This window comes from Geotrypetes seraphini, chromosome 10 (assembly GCF_902459505.1).
Source record: "Geotrypetes seraphini chromosome 10, aGeoSer1.1, whole genome shotgun sequence".
Classification (NCBI taxonomy): Eukaryota; Metazoa; Chordata; class Amphibia; order Gymnophiona; family Dermophiidae; genus Geotrypetes; species Geotrypetes seraphini.
The window spans coordinates 137,434,641-137,454,405 of NC_047093.1; the positions used below are offsets into that span (position 1 = coordinate 137,434,641).

The 19,765-nt window shown below is 44.7% G+C and overlaps 1 protein-coding gene across 1 annotated transcript; it reads right to left on the reverse strand.

Moving 5' to 3' along the window:
- Positions 1-206: 206 nt before the first annotated feature.
- On the reverse strand, positions 207-19,531 carry LOC117367480 (zinc finger protein 184-like). The gene is made up of 8 exons (XM_033960047.1): positions 19,378-19,531; positions 17,107-17,179; positions 16,529-16,655; positions 13,358-13,477; positions 6,419-6,532; positions 3,905-3,994; positions 2,534-2,659; positions 207-1,542 (listed from the first exon to the last, which is right to left on the reverse strand). Exons 2-8 carry the CDS (start codon positions 17,128-17,130, stop codon positions 1,046-1,048), a joined length of 1,098 nt encoding a protein of 365 aa, XP_033815938.1. The 5' UTR covers positions 17,131-17,179; positions 19,378-19,531; the 3' UTR covers positions 207-1,045.
- Positions 19,532-19,765: the final 234 nt, after the last annotated feature.

Here is a 19,765-nt window from a genome sequence, read left to right on the forward strand (position 1 = left end):
TAGAAAATTTGAAATAGGCGATTCATCAAGAGCTAAATAAACTTAAACTTCAGCCACGTGCCCATCCAAAGAACATTCAGCGTCTTTCCCATTGCCAATTGTCGACTGCCGCAGGTTGAAGATCAGGCTGACCTTTTCTCAAAATGACTGAATGGAACTACAAAACTGAGCAGCCTGAAATGGAAAAAAAAAAAAGACTCAAGAGAGAAACCTGACCATAATTTTATAAAAGATAATGACAGTTTTAAGATTCATGCTTTCAGGGCAGCCCAGGACACTTCCCCACAGCCATAGTCCCAGCTAAAGACAGTCCTGACCTTGGGCAGACCATAAACGCAGGCTGCAAATGCAACCGAATTTCGCTTAAAGCATCATTAACAAAAGGTTAACTCTGTGAATATAAAAAGATACTATACAGACATGTCCATCGATTCTGAGCCAGGTGAAAATCGCTCAAGCAAGGGTAAAGGTTCACTTTAAAAAAAGGCATGGACACAAATGTCTATAAGGCTAAGAAGTGCTCGAAGTGAAAATGTAGGTTTACCTGTTCATTTCCTTTCGATTCCTAATAGACCAGTCTAGACCAGGGGTAGGCAACGACGGTCCTCGAGAGCCACGACCCAGTCGTGTTTTCAAGAATTCCACAATGAACATGCACGAGATTAATTTGCATGGACTGCTTGAAAACCCGACTGGGTTGTGGCTGTCGAGGACAGTCACTGCCTAACCCTGGTCTCGACTCAGGGGTTATAGCCCCTGACCAGCAGATGGCAATAGAGAGATCTGAACTGGTCTAAGAGGAAGAGAAGGAAAGGAGTGGTTGGGGGGAGGGAGGTTTAACTGTCTATCGATATTTTCTTTGATGGAGGGTCGCACTGTGTGGTAAACACAGCCTGTTTCATGTTTTGGTTCAGATTACAACTTTTAATGGTGAAAATAGAATCCTCCCTCCCCTTCTTCACCAAAGACCACTTTAAAAATAAGTATAGGCAGCCATTTAAAAAAAAAAAAAACCCTCCCCAACCTCGAGGGGAGGGGTCAGGCGCTATAGACATCGGAGTGGATTTGCCATGCCTGCGAACTGGGCAGCCATCAGCAGCTTGTTGGTGTCCCTGTCATGAAGTCGCTGGTGGCGGAAGAGGTTGGAGCTGTGGCTGAAGCACTTGGCACACTGCCGGCACTTGTAGGGCCGCTCACCCGTGTGGGTGCGCCGATGCTGAATAAGGTGCGAGTGCTTGCCGAAGCTCTTCTCGCATTCCGTGCATTTGTACGGTCGGTCACCCTTGTAGCCCCTCTGCCCTGCCCAGTTGAACTGGACTCTGCCGGTGCTCAGGCGGCCATCGCCAGAAGGGGCCGCTCTGTGCCTGGAGGGGTTTGCCAGCTTCGAGGGGGCGTGATGTGGGATGCCAACCATCGTTCGATTTTGCAGAGATGGGAAAAGCCGTGGGCTGGAAAGGGGAGAGGAAGGAGGCCTCCAGCCGGATCTTTCCGCACAGTCTCTGGAGGGTTCTCGCACTGCCATTTCATAGTTAGATGCATAATCTGTTTCAGAACAAAGGAGAGGCCTGGAATTAGTTGTTGTCCACGCTTACTTACAAGTCGAGAAAGACACAGGGACAAAGTTGTCAGCAACCATGAATATCGATACAAAGACCCAGGCTTCTGCATACAATAAATAAACGCCTGTGCTCATTTTGCAATAAACCGCTGAAATTTAGAAAAACCAGAGTCCACTTCTGGTTTAAGGCTCTGGACAATAATGCTTGTGTATGCTTTGGGGTAGATTTCAAGAGCGCCAAAATTCAGGCACTAGGCTGAGGTGCAGTAAATGAGAATTTTTATAACGGCAGTGCCAAGTGGAACCGCTGCTATAGAATACTAGCGAGCGTCTACAGTTTTGGTGAGAGCATTTAAGCTAAAGGCTGAAGTTCTACCCCTACCTAGAGGGGTTAGGCATGTAAATCACTAGTATTCTTATACTAGTGTGTGCTGAATTCCTAGCCCCTCCCACATCCACCCCACTCTCTAGAAGTTGGGCACCCAACTCCTAGAATTGTGAATAAAGGCAGTTAGGCGGCCAACTGGTGCCCAATTAGCATCAATTTAAGCCAACAACCAACCTTATTCTCTTATCTGTACCCTTCTTCTCTACTAACAGGTCCAGACTCCGTCCCTTCTATCTTGCTGCACTATATGCCTGGAACAGACTGTCCGAGTCAATACGTCAAGCTCCGTCTCTGGCAGTATTAAAATCTAGGCTAAAAGACCACTTTTTCAGAACTAGTAGAAACAGTAATTGTGCTTGCAATTTTGTAAGCCCAATACAGAATTTGGGGGTTTATGAGTCCAGAACGACATGCGGGGCAGTTGACTACTTCCGTAAGTGGTGATCCGTTGGGAGTCATGGAAAGGGTTCTTAGGACAAGCGAGCGTGTATGTCGTGATGCACTGAGAAGTTTTACAGAGCTGTGGGAAGCCACTGCAGCCACGAAGGGTCCAAGTCCAGTTATCGCCCTGGTGGTGAAAGTATTACCTGTTCTCGGCTGTGTTTCTTCTGGGTTCTTAACCGTTTCTCTCCTTTCCAAATCGTCCATAATAAAACATTCCTCATCTTCCTGCTTAATCCAGAGAGAAAGTTCTGGATTGAAAACCAGGCCGCCTGTTTTAAAAAAGAAATAGAAAGAGGATTCATGCCCCTTGTTTAAACTTTCAAGAAACATAGCTATCTTCACCCTGGAAAAGCGGAGACTCAGAGGAGACATGATAGAGACTTACAAGATCATGAAGGGCATAGAGAGAGTAGAGAGGGACAGATTCTTCAAACTTTCAAAACATATAAGAACAAGAGGGCATTCGGAAAAATTGGAAGGGGACAGATTCAGAACGAATGCTAGGAAGTTTTTCTTTACCCAGCGAGTGGTGGACACCTGGAATGCGCTTCCAGAGGAAGTAATAGGACAGAGGACGGTACTGGGGTTCAAGAAAGGATTGGACAATTTCCTGCTGGAAAAAGGGATAGAGGGGTATAGATAGAGGGCTACTGCACAGGTCCTGGACCTGTTGAGCCGCAGCGTGAGCGGACTGGTGGGCACGATGGACTTCAGGTCTGACCCAGCAGAGGCATTGCTTATGTTCTTATGGGAGAGGAGGAGATAGTGGATGCTGTGGATGGGCCATTTGGCCTTTATCTGCCATCATGTTTCTAGGTTTCTATAACCATAAAGCTCTATGACATCACAATGCAGGTGCAAAGAGCCTTAGCCTATAGGAAAAGGAGATGCAAATGTTAAGAGCCTTAGCCAATAGGGAGAGGAGGAGATAATGGATGCTCTGGATGGGCCATTTGGCCTTTATCTGCCATCATGTTTCTATGTTACTAAAGTTCTGTGACATCACAATGCAGGTGCAAAGAGCCTTACCCTATAGGAAGAGGAGATGCAAATGTTAAGAGCCTTAGCCAATGCGCTTCCAGAGAGCGTAATAGGGCAGAGAACGGTACTGGGGTTCAAGAAAGGATTGGACAATTTCCTGCTGGAAAAAGGGATAGAGGGGTATAGATAGAGGATTACTGCGCAGGTCCTGGACCTGTTGGGGCCGCCGCGTGAGCGGACTGCTGGGCACGATGGAGCTCAGGTCTGACCCAGTGGAGGCATTGCTTATGTTCTTAAGAAATATTCCTCTATTTTTATAACTTCTTGAGCTCTCTTTGGTGCCACCAGACAGGGCATTTTAGGCCTCAAAAAATAGTATATATCTGAGTGAGGGTCCCATAGGTGCATGGGCCCAGCAAGGAGGGGGGGGGGGGGTCGAAAGATCAGGCCTAGCTGACAGAAGCTAACTTGGCTCAGCCAATGTTGATTGAGAGCTACTACAACTCCGGCAATACAAAACGCTTCCGACTTACCCTCCATAGAATCGCTGCCGTTCAGGATTTTCTGCAGGTCAGCCTGGTTTGGTTCTTCCTTCACGAATGGCGCGATGACTGGAAACAGTGCTGTAAGGAGAAAGGATTTTAAACGTTTCTCTTTGATACGTCCCAGAAAGACATTGATTGGGCAGGCTTACTGTTGCCTGTAGGCCTCCTCTGGGGCCAGTGCATTTAGGGGTCCTTTTATTAAGGCGTGCTAACCGATTTAGCGCGCAATAAACGCCAAGGCGCCCATAAGAATATAATGGATGCCTCAGCATTTAGCGCATGCTGAGTCGGTTAGCACGCCTTAATAAAAATGCCCCTTAAGTAGTTAACAAGGTTGCTCTAGGTTCATGCCAGTCATGTTAGAAAAGCAAACCCAGGGTGGATTGGAGACACGTAACATAGTAATTGACAACAGATAAAGACCTGAATGGTCCCAGTCTGCCCTGTAATCACATGCATTACAATTTCATGCTTAAATTCATGTCTTTTCTTTGTTATTTCTGAGCCATAGACCTTAGAAGTCCACCCGGTACCGTCCTTAGGTTCTAACCAATGGAGTTGCCGTTGAAACTCACTCCAGCCTATCCAAAACCATCTCGTTTGCGGGATTCGGACCGTGAAAGTTAGCCCATTCATATTCTAATTAGCGATCCTCTATGTTCATCCCACGCTTTTTTTTTTTTTTTTTTTTTTGATCGTTTCCCTTTCCACCACCTCCCCTGGGAGGGCATTCCAGGGCATCCACCGCCCTCTCCGTGAAAAAGAATTTCCTAACATTACTCTTAAGTCTACCACCCCTCCCCATGTAAAACCTTCAACAAGGAGGTGGGAGAGCCGCCATCCAGCTTGTGCTAAGCAGAAAATCCAGAAAAAAAAAAAAAAAAAACTGATGAGAATTTAGACGTTTATAAATTTGTTGCCACCAGCACCTCCATACAAGAAAAACAAAACAAAAATACACAACCACAATCGTGCAGCATACAAAAAGTTGGGTGGGGCAAGAATTTAGAAAAGAGAATTCTCTTTTAGGTACACAATTTATTTATTTTTCTAAAGGTTTCCAGTTTTTGGATCCCTTATCTTCAACTTTTTGTCAGAAATGTGGGGGGCCCAGTGAGGAGAAGGTGAAACGTGCTGGTTGTTTTTACAGATGGCACTCCTGCTTCCTTTTCTCGCAGAGTGGCAGAACTCATCTCGATTACCCCATTCATTCTCTTCTAAAGATGGACACCCTGGGTCTTAGCTCCAAGTCTGCTGATGAGTTTTGTTCCTCTGGCTTCCGTAATGTCTTTACCCCTATGGCATGCCCAAACATTAACTCCTCTATGTTTTATCTTGGGAGGAAATCAAAGCACAAGTTCCCTGCATGCTATGGAAGCTTAAAAATCAAGGCTTGGTTCAACAACTTAGGCCGCGTCCACCAGAAGCCCTTGGGAGAGAGAGCACTGTGGGCCTGATTCTCCAACTGTATGTCCCAATTTTATGCGGTGGTAGACATCCTACTGCTGTCTGGCAGCCAATTTTTTTTTTTTTTTTAACTAGGGCAAGGAAGGATGCCCACATTGTAGGCGTCTATCGCAGGTCTAGGGAGACATAGGGACACTTAAGCACTCCCAAGGCAGGACGTGGGCGTGGTCTTGCCCGGAAGTGGCCTCAGGCGTGTTTAAGTGTCCCCAAGTATCTCTGTAGGCGAGGGACAGATGCCCGAAATGTAGGTCTGCAAAATGCTAGCCTACGTTTCCCAAACGTAAAAACAGATGCCCGGCTGGCTGAGCTGATCGCGGCACGGGAATTCCCAATCAGTGGAGATGGCAGGATTCCTCAAAACTGCGGCTTTGGGGAGTCATGCCCACTCAGCTGATTGGGGAGGGAGCCCCCTGCCACGACCAGCTGATGGCAAGGGATCCCTCGACAAAGATAGGTGGATGAGTCGCCAATCTTTGTGATCAGGAAGGCATAATTTTCTAACCGGCACTGGTTAGATAATCAAGGGGGGGGGGGGTTAAGGCATCTGTAATTCTGTATGGGATGTCGGTGCACGATTGACACACAATTCTCAGCCACTTCTTAGGTGGCCGCTGAGACAGGCGTCCTATACAGAATCAGGCCCTGCGTGCCCATCGCCTCTGCAAAGAAATATTTCCAGCTACCAAGACTTCTATCTAGAATTTCCTTTCTACTGAGGGGGGGGGGGGGGATATATGCTGTATGGAGTGCTGTATGTAGAAAGGTCAGACTGCAGGATTTTAAACGTTTCTCTTTGATACGTCCCAGAAAGACATTGATTTGGCAGGCTTACTGTTGCCTGTAGGCCTCCTCTGAGATGTGGAAGGGGCCAGTGCATTTAGGGGTCCTTTTATTAAGGCGTACTAACTGATTTAGCGCGCAATAAACGCAATATACCCCCCCCCCCCCCCCATATATATGATTCTCCTGCATTCTTAATCCCTTTCAGGCAATTTGATGCCTCCAAACTCACGATAAAAGGTCGCCAGGCCTTACCTTCAGCTGGATTCTTGCTGCTTTGTGCCTCCACCAAGGACGGACAATCCGAGGACGGCTGCTCTTTATTCTGCCCAACTCGCAGTAGAAGGTCCGGGTTCACAACACCACAACCTGCCGAGGTTAGACTCGGGTTACATTTGCAGGAGGGATGAGATACAGCCACTGCTATTTGGCCATAAAACGACCACATACAGCTACCTCTTGGATGGTTACTCTGGTAACTTATATTCACTGATAAGCATAAAAAGCTCGAAAGGATACTGGAGGGGGGAGGGCAGGCAAGAGGATGTGTTGTTGTTTTCCAGGTACAATGGAATCAATTGAACAGGGAAATAAACAGAACAGACTTTCCCTAGGGTTGCACACAGAATGTCAATGACAAGTGCAGAAGCACAGGGAGATAGAATGATATCACGTCATGGTTACACAAAAAATGTGACAGAGCCAGGAACTAGAGCTAAGACTGAAAGAGCAGACTGGCAGTGGAAAGAAAAATCAGGACAGGCTTCAGCCAACCCTTGGTTTTTTATCTCCCACCAACTTTCTATAGCGCTGAAAAGGATACGCAGCACTGTACATTCAATTTGCAACAGAAGACCTTATAAACTAATTTGGACAGACAAACGGGTCATAAAGGAGAAATTGGGGAGTTTCTTGCAGAGAATGACAGGATGGACATAGGTAACGTTACAGCAGTTGGGAGTTAGAAGTTGAAAACAGCTTCAAAAAGTAGACTTTTAGCTTGGATTTGAATACGGCTAGAGACGGCACCCAACGTAAAGACTCTGGCCTTTTGTTCCATGCATACGACGCAGCAAGATAGAAGGGATGAAGTCTGGAGTAGGCAGTGGAGGAGAAGGGTATGGATAGGAGGGACTTCCCGATGAACAGGTGGAAGCTTAGGTGGGGGGAGAGAAGTGAGGAGAGACAGTGGATCTGGCCAGAAACTGATCATTAGAGACTTTAGCAAGGGCAGTTTCCGTGAAGTGAGTTTAGAACAGCTCGAGATGAAAGGAAGTCCAGGTGACAGCTGTGACCAGCACACTCTAGTAGCTTGGATAAGAAAAGGCGGAGGGAGATGGGGGGTGATAGTTGAGAGAGGTCCATGCTGGGCTTTTCCCAGGACAGCAAAAATTATAGGGCCACGGAAGTGGAAAGGACTGAACTCGGCCGTCATGAAGGAAAGGTAGAAAAAGGTACCTGCCTTGTACGATCAGATTCCCTTGTTTAAAAGGACGGCCCTGGCTTCCCTTAGGTCACTCTGAAAATCAAGTCCACTGTTGTGTGTATTGTTGGAAAGGAGGCCTCGCATCCAAAGCAAAGGGCTTTATTTTATGAGAGCAAAGCACCGCGGGGGATATATTTAAAAAGTATTGTCGGTTGTTCACCAAATATTGCATTCCTCTGCTCCCACCTCTTTTCACAACTTGTGGGAAGTTTATCAACCTGCAAGAAGCTTGAGATCTGCGGGGGTGGGGGGAATGTCACTAACTAGTCTAAAGCACAGTTCTTCAACTGCCGGTCTGCGGACCGGTGCCGGTCCGCAGGAAATTTTTGCCAGTCCGCGCAGGGCCGGCAAGATTGACTCATTTCAACTTCCTGCCAGTCCGCGCAGGGCCGGCAAGATCAACATGTGAAGTGTGCACTGGGCCGGAGAGATCTTGGGGAGCCTCCGACAGTGGCTTTCTCCCCTCTCTGCAGCTTTCCTTTACTTCCCAGCGCAATGATTCACGAAGGCAGCCTCGAGGCTTTTGCTGAGTCGCGGCTGCCTCTGATGATGCAACTTCCTCTTTCCTCAGAGGCAACGCGACCCAACAAAGGACCCGAGGCTGCCTTTGTGAATCGCTGCGCTGGGAAGTAAGAAGAGCTGCTGGGAGGGGAGAAAACCACTATCAGAGTCTGGGAAGCTGCTGGGCAGGGGAAAAAAGGGACAGCTGCTACTGGAGAGGGAGAAGGAGAGATGCTTCTGGGAGGGGAGGAGGGAAAGGAATCTGGGAAGCTGCTGGGCAAGGAAAAAAAGGGACAGCTGCTACTGGAAAGGGAGAAGGAAAGATGCTGCTGGGAGGGGAGGGAAGAGAATTACTGCTGGACAGGAGGAGGAGGGAAGGGAGAATGAAAAAAGGAAGGAAACAGCTGGCAGAGAGATTAGAGGAGGGGAAGGGGAGACACAGGCATGAGAAAGTAGAGAGATTGATGATAGGAAGGGGTCAGCAGAAAAATAAGCAGAGAGGGACAACGATGATAGAACTGGTATAGGAGAGATAAAAATGAAGAGAGCAGTGAAGCTGGAATGAATCATGTAAAAAGGAGAGAGGGGGCACAAGCTGGATGGAAAGGGGAGATGGGCATAGAAAGAAGACAGATACCATATGGAAGGGGGAGAGGACAGACAGTGGATGGAAGAGGCAGATGCTGGATTGAAGAGACAGAGAGGGTAGACGCTGGAAGGAAGAGAGTGAAAAGAAGATTGAAAGCAGAAACCAGAGACGACAAAAGGTAGAAAAAAATAATTTTATTTTGTGATTAGAATATATCAGATTTGAAATATATATCCTGCTAGAGCTGGTGTTAGACATAACTGGGGACTGCAAAGCCCAGGCAGTGCTTCTTTAGCTTCCAGCTGGCTTAGGGCGCTCTCTGACCAGGGGGCAGTTGCCCTAGTTGCACTCCCCTAAAACTATTCCTGTCATGTGCGACTGCAGTATTCTGTTAGCATGATATTTCTGTGTAGTATTCTGTAATAATTTGGCTTGTTCAGTTTTCTTGATAGTAGAGGGGATATATGTGATGAAGGGGAGGGGAGATAGGGGTTTTGTTGATCCTGCTCTGAATTATTTGTATTTATAAAATGACAATTGTACAGAATATTGTTTCTTTTTATACTTTAATAAAATACATTCAATATAAAATCATAACTGAGGCTTGTGTGGATGGAATCAGATGATTTGTGTGGACCGACTCGCGGAGATGGGGCGGAAACGGGGTTTTTAAATTTTAGTCCTAGTAGTTTGCCGGTCCACAAAATAATTCTTTTTTTTCTGCCGGTCCATGGGTATAAAAAGGTTGAAGAACACTGGTCTAAAGGAAGATGGGATCCATTATGTGAAATCTAGAATATATCTCTCTTTTCCATCACTGGTAAAAATCTGGAATTCCATCCCAGGAACGATGCGATTCTCCAAAGATCGTATGTCATTTAAGAAACTATTAAGAACACAATTATTCGTAGAGGCCTCTCTAAACTCAGTGGGCTTTTGCTGTTTCCATATTTCAGTAAACTTTGGTATAAAGGAAAATATTGTAGCCTTTTATGATGTTTTCTCTTGTTTATAATTTGTGTACGTATGATGTTTGTGCACCACTTAGATTTAAGCGGTTTATAAATTTTGAAAATAAATACCAGAACTCAAAAGTGATTCGGATAAGTTGGCTCTCTCAAGTCTACCCAACTCATCCCTTAAAAGGAGCTGGGAGAAACAGAGCGACCTATTAGGATTCAAGGGGTACTTGTGACCCGGATTGGCTAGGGTTTCAACTGGGGAGGGGGTAAATTTGGATGTGTGTGGCCTCAACTTATACATTAGTCACACCAATTTTCGCCATTTTTAATTCCCAAAAACTGCCCTCGACCTGTAGACAAGCATATATGGTACTTGTTAAAATTAGACTATAGTTAGAGTTAGTTTGTGTTAATTGATACTAATTTGGTAATCTATAACCATAGTTCCACCTTATCCTCTCCCACCCCCCAACCTCTGCATTTGGCATATGCAATAAGTAAGGTCACAAACCAAAATTTAATGGCATGAGGTAATGTGGGACTTTTAAAAAAAAAACTTTATACTATAATTTTAAACTATTCGTAATTTACGTTCATCAACTTCTCATCGATTGTCCTCTAGATGACTTTTTTATACTGGCCTTTCTAAATTGATGAGATGAATTTGGGACTGCAGTCTGAACATAAGAATTGCCGCCTCTTGGGTCAGACCAGTGGTCCATTGTGCCCGGCAGTCCGCTCACGCGGCGGACCTTAGGTCAAAGACCAGTGCCCTATTTGAGTCTAGCCTTACTTGCGTATGTTCTGTTCCAATAGGAACTTATCCAACCTTGTCTTGAATCCCTGAAGGGTGTTTTCCATTATAACAGCCTCTGGAAGAACGTGCCAGATTTCTACCACTCTCTGGGTGAAGAAGAACTTCCTTACGTTAGTACGGAATCTTTTCCCTTCTAACTTTATTATAGGATATTATGTATTAGAAATGTTGTTATTTTTTTCTCTTCTATTTAAATGGAGTTCTTTTCATAATTTGAACTGAGTTATATTGTAAACCGCTTTGATCCTTTTTGGTTGTATATGCGGTATATAAAGATTTTAATAAACATAAACCTTCAATTCATCTGGTTAGGCTAGTGTCAACTCATAATTCTGCTTACTTTGCTTTTGTTGCAAGTGTGTGGAACTCTCTTCCAAATGAATTACGTTCTGAGCTTTCTTATTTTAAATTTAGGACTTCCTTAAAGACTTCTTTTTAGATTGGCATTTTCTTAATTTTTTTTTTAATTTGTAATGTTAGGGAATTAGGTCTTGCAGCAAGTATTAAAATCTTTCTCTTTTCTGTCCTTTTTAAATATTGGTGTTCATTTCCTTAATTTTTTTGTGAACCGCACTGATGTTATAGCAAAGAGCAGTATATAAATACAGATAAGCAAATATATATAACTGAATTATCCCCACCGTCATTAGGTGGTCTTGGCAAGGCATCTCAGAATCTCTGTAAAGGAGAAATTAGGGCTTACCTGCTAATTTTCTTTCCTTTAGGCTGTCCAGACCAGTCCAGTCACCATCTGCTGGTAGGTAATCATAACCCGAGCGTCAGCATCTGGACCTTTCTGGAAGGCTGGAAAGGAATTTCAACTTCTGGGACCCAAGGGGGTTGGTATAGAATAGAATAGTTCAAATAGATTTTTAAGTTGCTAAATGAAACTATCCATTTTACCTTTGAGCATCTTAAAATTGTAAATCGCTTTGAACCAGTAATGGATAAATGCAAACCAGAAATTCAGATTAGATTAAAATTATGGAACTCTTATAGATAAAATGTTAATAATGAAACTTTACTTTAAAAATAGACTAACAAAATTTTGTGGGGATTTGGTTAGAATTTTTCCAGATGTCTCTAGAGCAACACAATTAAGAAGGAAAGAATTTCTGAAATTAAAGGTTAGAGTGTTAGCTCTAGAGGCATCTTTTTACCTAAAATTTCCATGTAAATGTCTTGTTAAATTACAAGACATTGAATATGTTTTTTGGGATCCCATTCAATTGCAACAATTTCTAATTGCTAGAGAACAAAAATGATTAATATTTAAGATGTTTTAAGTTTCACTGCTAAGGAATAAGAGGGTCAAATCAAGAATCCCTATTAGAGTAAGGAAAGGTTTAGGATTCGCGTGGGTGAATCGTGAATTATTTCCTTTTTTTCTCTTTCCTTATAATTGCGTTTATTTGAAATTGTGTCATGTCTTCCCAATATGGTGGGCTTAGAAAGGAATTTTGTATGGTTAAATTTTGTTAATTTAAGGGGAGATCCTTTTTTGCTTTGTATCATCTGATACTGTAACTATTAAATTTATAAATTTAAAAAAAAAAGAAAATTATGGAACTCTTTCCACTCATAAGAATAGACATAGGGCTCCTTTTTATCAAGGTGCGCTACGGGGGTTACCGCGTCTGACATTTCATCACACGCTAACCCCTGCGGCAAGGCAAAATACTAGTGCCTCGTCAATGGAGGCGTGCACGGCAGGCGGTTTAACGAGCGATATTCCGTGCGTTAAACCCCTACCGCACCTTGATAAAAGAAGCCCTTAGTGGGTCAGACCAAAGGTCCATCTAGCCCAGTATCCCTTCTCCATGGAGGCTAATCCAAGTCGCTAGTACCTGGCCAAAACCCAAAGAGTAGCAACATTCAATGCCACTGATCCAGGGCAACCAGTGGCTTCCCTCATGTCTTTCTCAATAACAGACTATGGACTTTTCCTCCAGGAATTTGTCCAAACCTTTCTTAAAACCAGCTATGCTATCCGCTTTTACCACAACCTCTGGCAATGTTTCAGAGCTTAACTATTCTCCGAGTGAAAAAAATATTTCCTCCTATTGGTTTTAAAAGTATTTCCCTGCAGTTTTATCAAGTGTCCCCTAGTCCAGTGGTTCCCAACCCTGTCCTGGAAGACCACCAGGCCAAGCAGGCTTTCAGGCTAGCCCTAATGAATATGCATGAGAGAGATTTCCATATTATGGAAGTGACAGGCATGCAAATCTGCTCCATACATATTCATTAGGGCTATCCTGAAAACCTGATTGGTCTGGTGGTCCTCCAGGACAGGGTTGGGATTAGAGGTCTGCACGGGAACGGGGATCGCGGGAATCCCGCAGGTCCCACGGGGGTCCCGAAGGAATCTCCCCTAACCCATAGGACTTCCACGGGGACCCCCCTCTAGCCAACGGGACTCCCACAGGGATGGAAGGCTTTGGAAGCATGGTTCGTTCATATAATATAATGGACACGTCAGTCTTAGTAAAAGAGGGGGTTTATAAGTTAATTACCTGAACAGAAAACAAATAAAGGGTTCCACTAAAGAGATTCCACAAGGAAAACAGCAGCACAAACACAAAAGAAACTGTGGGATTGATGATCCTGTCAAAAGTAATTGCTGCTTTCTATGGGGACGGGCGGGGATGGAGGTAATTCCTTGCGGGGATGGGTGGGGATGGAGAGGATTCTGGCGGGGACGGGCAGGGATGGATGGGTTTTCTGTCCCCGCACAACTCTCTAGTTGGGAACCACTGCCCTAATCTGTAATTTTTAATGGAGTGGGGAAAAAAAAAATAAAAAAAAAATAGTCGATCCACTTATACCCATCTGCACTTACCTCCAGCAGATCCTTTCAGCTTCTCTCTTCCTCGGTGGACTCTCTCTCGTCTTCCTTCCTTGGAAGGTCGGTCACTGTCTTTGATGCGGAATAGAACGTTGGGGTTGACGATGGTGTACCCTGATAGGGAAAAAGGAGGACAGGAAAGAGTGAAAAACAAGGGATAGAATTTTTTTTTGTTTTAAATGGGGGAACAGAACAATTTTTAAAGGAGTAGATATTCAGCTGGCTATGGTGAGGGATTTTATTTTTTTTTAGGTGCCCCTTTGTGACTGGATATTCAATGCTTGGCCATGTTTGAGCGCCGGCATGGAATATTCAGGTACATGTGGATAGATGGCATTTATCCGGTTAAAAAGGTTCAACCCCTAACACAGTGTATCGCAAACTATGTTCTAGGGGTGTGCCACAAAGATTCCAGAATAGATGATGTGTACGCGAGTTTGTCAGCACCTCTCCGCCGCCCCCGCCCCGCACAGTGTACCTCAGTAAATGTTTAGAAACCAAGGCAAAAGAGACTTGTGGAAAAACAATGCCTTTATTCCAAGATTTGATCAATTTATAATCCAAGAGACTACAAATTATCCAAAACACAGCCATAAAAATTATCTTTAATTCAAAGGAAATTGACCCTCTTCTAAAAAAAAAAGGGCCCATTGGTTGCCCATCTCCCATAGAATTGCATTCAAAACTTTCTTGCGTTCAAAGTTCAAACCAATCACTCCCCCTCCTCATTTATTGACAGACTTTTGGCCCCGTACGAAACTTCACTATCGCTTCGATCACCACAGCATCTTACAGTCCCCTTCATTAGACAGTTATTCTACGACACAACACGTAAAACCATTTATTCAGTAGTAGCACCTACATTATGGAACTCCCTCCACACAGGAAACTAATTCTAATAATTTCAAGCCCAACCTTAAAACCTCTCTCTAAAGACACATATGAGATTTAGACAAAGGGTTTATTCAAGACGACCACCTTTTACGTAATGTTTTCTTTTACCAACTCATTTTATTTTAAAGTACTGTAACCTTACCCATTTCCTTTTGTACCATGTCTAGTCAATAGAAACTTAGTATGTATGTCCCTTCTCCTGTTTTTAATGATTTTTTAAATAAATTTTGTATGATGTAAACCGCTTTGGTAATTAAAGCGGTATATATGATAGAGACTTACAAGATCATGAAGGGCATAGAGATAAAGTGGAGAGGGATAGATTCTTCAAACTTTTGAAATCTGGAAGAACGAGAGGGCATTCGGCTAAATTAAAAGGGGACAGATTCAGAATCAACACTAGGAAGTTCTTCTTCACCCAACGGGTGGTGGACACCTGGAATGCGCTTCAAGAGGGCGTGATAGGACAAGGTACGGTATTGGAGTTCAAGAAGGGATTGGACAATTTTCTGAAGGAAAAGGGGATAGGAGGGTATAGATAGGATTACTATACAGGTCTTGGACCTGGTGGGCCGCCACGTGAGCAGGCTGCTGGGCAGGATGGACCTCTGGTCTGACCCAGCAGAGGCACTTCTTATGTTCTTAATAATCAAGCCACAATAAGCTTGAAACTATGGCTTGAACTAGAAGGACCCAAGCCATAAGTGGATTATAAATTGATTGAATTTTGGAATAAACAAATATACAAAGACATCTTTCTCCACAAGTCTCTTTTGTTTTGGTTTCTGGACTTTATTTATACCGTGGAAACATTGGGTCTTCTCCTTTTTGTCATCTCCTCTGTAAACGCTCGCCACCACGAGCTCAGGACCGCATCTGGAGGGCCTCCGAGCTTGAGCAGCCGTCGTGATGACATCATGTGCGTGCATGCGATGTCATCACATAGACGTCCATGCATGCTCGGAGGCCCTCTACACACCGCCCCAAACTCAGGGAAGACAACATGAGGTTCGTGTGATGGCAGGGCTGGGGATGGAGTGGAGCAGGGCAGGAACAAAAAACATGTGCTCCGTTAAGTGTGTAGTTCAACCCCTTTCCCTCTCGTTCAACTGTATCGTGTCAACGTATTTTGTTTGTACATGTCTTTGTTTTTAATTTGTGTACTCCCCCAATTTTTTATTATTGTATATCCAGGATAGATAATCAATCAAATTTTAAGTAAAACTTGAAACTTGTGCCAGAGCTAAAAAATAATGTTTGCAAGCCATTGCCCTAACTGGATGGCGTTTATCTGGTTAAAAACCAGGTAAAGGCCTTAACTGGAGAAGTGACTTCTTCACTCAGAGGGTGGTGGACACCTGGAATGCGCTTCCAGGAGAGGTGATAGGACAAAGTACAATAATGGGCTTCAAAAAGGGCTTGGATGACTTCTTGAAGGAGAAAGGGATTACAGGGTATAGATAGAGGGGTACTTCAGGATTAGGGCATAAACAATTCAGGTGGAGGGAACTTACAGGTCAAGGACCTGGAGGGCCGTCGTGGGAGCGGACCGCTGGGCGCGATGGACCCCTGGTCTGACCCGGCAGAGGCAATTCGTTCTTATGTTCTTATGAAATCAGACAAAGATAGGAGGTCCAGTTACTTTGTGCAGTTAAGTATTGAATGTCAACATAAGCGCCAATTCTGCCTTTGAACCGACAGAGGCAATTTCAGCTTAGATGGTTAGCAGGGTTATTTAGTGGAATTACCTAGTTAAAGACTGCTGAATCTCTCTGGATAGTCCATCACAGCCTCTCCTGCCCAGTTAAAACGCTTTAACCCTTTCAGGACCAAGGGACATATTTGTCCCATAACTTTAAAATCCTATAAATTTTGATTGGGATAGTCTACAGTTCTAAATTTGATATGTACGGATTCCATATGATACTGCCTTTATGTAAACAAACTGGTTCAGACATTCATTCATTAGCGTCGTTGCCAGATTGACGAGAAGATTCACTTGCCACACTGTCCATAAGCCAGAAGTTTGATTTTTTTTTTTTTTAAATAATGATATTTCACAAAAAAAAATCAATTTTTTGGCATCTGCAAGCCCCTTTTTACCATAAAAATGTCGTCAAAACCACAAAAATTGGCCTACGATCCTTATGGTCCTGAAAGGGTTAAATATCAACTTCTAAGTGAACACAAGGAAGATGGAACACCTCGTCCCGAAAAATCAAACTCGACACTAAGCTCCGGAGCAAAAGCGCAACCTGTAAGGCTCTTTACCCAATGAAATTAGGACGCTCTGAATCTCCTTCGTAACATCCTTGTACAGTCTCTTCTGCCACTCGTCCAAAAGGCGCCACTCCTCCTGGGAGAAATAAACCGCCACATCGTTGAAGGTCACCGAGGCCTGAAATGAAACAGGGAGCAGGAAAGGATTTTGCATTTGGCTTGCACTTTTTTTTCCAGCTGTAGCTTAAGGCAGGTTACATTCAGATATACTGGAGCTATTTTTTCCGGTCACCAGAGGCCTTACAATCCTTTTGTGCAAAGCTAGATTTTACCCAGGTTAAGTCTGACCATCGTCCGATTTTCAGCAGTACAGGGCAAATATTGTCACGAGGATGTTTTTCATATTTACAAATTTGACAAACTGCGTTTGCCCAATTAATGCTTCTCATTTATACGATCACAACAGTTAATAAAATCAAAAGAGGAGACTCCTCTGTTCTCAGCTTTTTGCGGTAACCCCTAGGCTACCTACCCCTCAGCTCCACAGAAAGATGTCGCAGCGAGTCTCAGCGGCCTTCACCCTCTCATTTCAGAGGCACGTGGAAGAAGCACATCAGTACACATCTTACCTGATAGGAAATACGAGAAGCCATCTTCCTGGCCTCCAGCTCTGTGTCTCTGCTTTACTGCGTAAGGCGATGCCTGGGGAAAGCAAAGGAATTATTTGAAACCGCTCACTTCTTTCTCTGCTCTCCGAAACTGGCAGCAGAAAGCAACGCACACAGATTACTATTCGCCCACGACCGCGTTTGGTTCTCTGATTACGGAGGCACGCGTGAATGCAGTGGGCAGAACAGACAACAGGGTTAGAGGTCCTAGAAATTGGTTAACTAGTCACGGCCCCTTTCCTCCAGTCAGGCCTACCACTTATTCACTGTTCCTCTCCCCTTGGACTCCCAACTAAGTACCAACATATCCGTGGGCCGGCCAGTGCAGTTTCTTTGTGAAAAATTAAAGGAAGCTTGTATGTGAACTCAAACCCCATGCTTCAAACTGCCCCCCTCCCCCTCCGTTGTCATGAACAAAGCTGGTTTTCTGGGTAACTGAGCTACGTCAATGAACCAGACTCAAAAGACCAAAAATATTTTGACGATATGCCCCAAAGGATCTTTGAAGCCATAATTACCCGACAGAGTTAACACAATTTTGGGTTTACCCCAGTCCTAGGTTTACCCCATGGCATCCAGGGACTAGTAGTATTGGGGGGGGAGGTTTTTTTTTTTTTTTTTTTAAGGAATGCAATTAATCAGTAATAAAAGTCCCTGGATGCAACAGGGTAAACTCAAGACTGAACCAAACCTAAGCCTAGAGCACTTTGAAGCTACAGTTAGCAAACAAAGACCTATGGAAAAGGGCATAAAAAGAAACCATGCATCCAGGAAGGTTCCAGTAATAAGGAGCTGGGACCTGAAAGATAAAGGCACCAGGCAGTGGTAACTGGGATCACAAACTTATGTCCTGGAAATTGGGAACAAAGTACCAACAACCATAATCGGGCATTGTACATTTAAGAGCCCCTGCTTGACAGGCCTTTCAGGTGTACCCAGGAGAGTTCGCCCAATAGAGTTGATCCGGTCCAGGTTTTATCCCATTGGATGCAGGGACTTGTAGTATTGCTTTACTCAGGAAATCCAGTTTGGAACGTAAAACAAGTCCCTGCAAACAATAGGATAAGCGCAGGTCGCACCAACTCTTTTGGGTGAATCTTAGCCTGCTGGCATCCTTAAGACAGGCAAATAGGGACAAATAAAAGGGACTAGAACAGAGATGTACAACCTAGGCCCAGGTCAGGTTTTTAGGGATTTCCACAATGCATATGTATGAGATATATTTTGTAGGGCTACCGCATGGCTCCAGAAACAGGAGGACAACTTGAGACATCTAGGTTTTACTGCCATTGAAAGCAACGGAAGTAAAACCCAGAAGTCTGTCTGTCCTACTTACTTCCATTGCTTTCAATGGAAGTAAAACCTGAATGTTTCAATCCGTGCTTTTTCTAGAGCTATATGGTAACTATTTATTTGCATATAACGGAGACAGTGCATGCAAATAGATTTCAAGCACATTCATTGGGAAAATCCTGAAAACTGGATTGCAGCCCTGAAGGACCAAGGTTGGACCCCCCTAGACTAGAGAGCGAGACTAAAACTTAGGGAGAGTGTGGCACAATGGTTAAAGCCACAGCCTCAACACCCTAAGGTTGTGGGTTCAAACCCAGACTGCTCTTTGTGACCCTGGGCAAGTCATTTAATCCCTATGTTGCCCCAGGTACATTAGATGGACTGTGAGCCCATTGGGACAGACAGGGAAAAATGCTTGAGTACTTGAATGAATTCATGTAAACTGTTTCAAGCTCTCCTGGGAGAGCAGTATGGAAAAGTGAATCAGGTTGGGCAGACTGGATGGGCCATTCGGGTCTTTATCTGTCATCATCTAGGTTTAAATAAATAAAAACAAGATCGTTTTTTAACACCTTATTTGCCTGTTTTAATGCCTAAAAGCAGCCTGAAAGAATGGCTTTTAACCAGGATCTGATGAGCACCAGGGTGCACTGACTCAAGCACACCTCGAGCCCCCTGCAAACAGCAGAATCCAGGAGCCATACTGCTCCCGATCACAGGATCCAGTCCGTGTTTTCAAACCTCCCTGGGGCACACATGAAACAGAAATGTAGGGCTGACATGCTTCAGCTGTCTCCATTTAAAACCCCAGGACCCAGCTGCAATAAAGCACTTTGATCCGGGTCAACACATGCAGCCGTTAAAGAGAGAGAAAGAAAAAAAAAAAAAAAAAAGCGAATCAAGCCTGCAAGAGAACGAAATATTAAGGTAAGTGCTTACCGCCTGGAACCCACTCCCAGATCTCGCGAAATCGGAAGCTTTTGGCCGAGGAGGGAGGGGGTTGGGAAGGCGATCAGGTGTCTGCCCCGCCCCCCAAAATAAACCTCCCCAAACTGTCTCGCGCCCACCCCCTGCCTCTTTAAAGGGGGAATTCGTGACGTCACCGGAGCCCGGAGGAGAGCGCTGAGCATTCCGGGAGACTTGCAGGGCGGGGTTTCCTCAACCCGCACGCGCAGAGAGCGGAGGCGGGGGCCGCCGGCGCGCTTTGCATGACGGGCAGGGGCGTGGCGTGCGACGCGCTCTCTCATGGGGCTGCTTCACGCGCGCGCCCCGCCTTCTGATTGGTTGATTAGGTTAGTGGCTTTTCATTAGCCAAACTGATGACGAC

Bases quoted from the DNA above. Each gene is read 5' to 3' on its own strand.
- LOC117367480 (XM_033960047.1), bottom strand. From the start codon at position 17,130: ATGGCTTCTCGTATTTCCTATCAG. The intron at 6,533-13,357 runs GTAAGTGCAGAT...TAACCTCGGCAG, and splicing joins GCTGAAAGGATCTGCTGGAG to GTTGTGGTGTTGTGAACCCG. The intron at 2,660-3,904 runs GTAAGTCGGAAG...TTTTTAAAACAG, and splicing joins CGGCAGCGATTCTATGGAGG to GCGGCCTGGTTTTCAATCCA.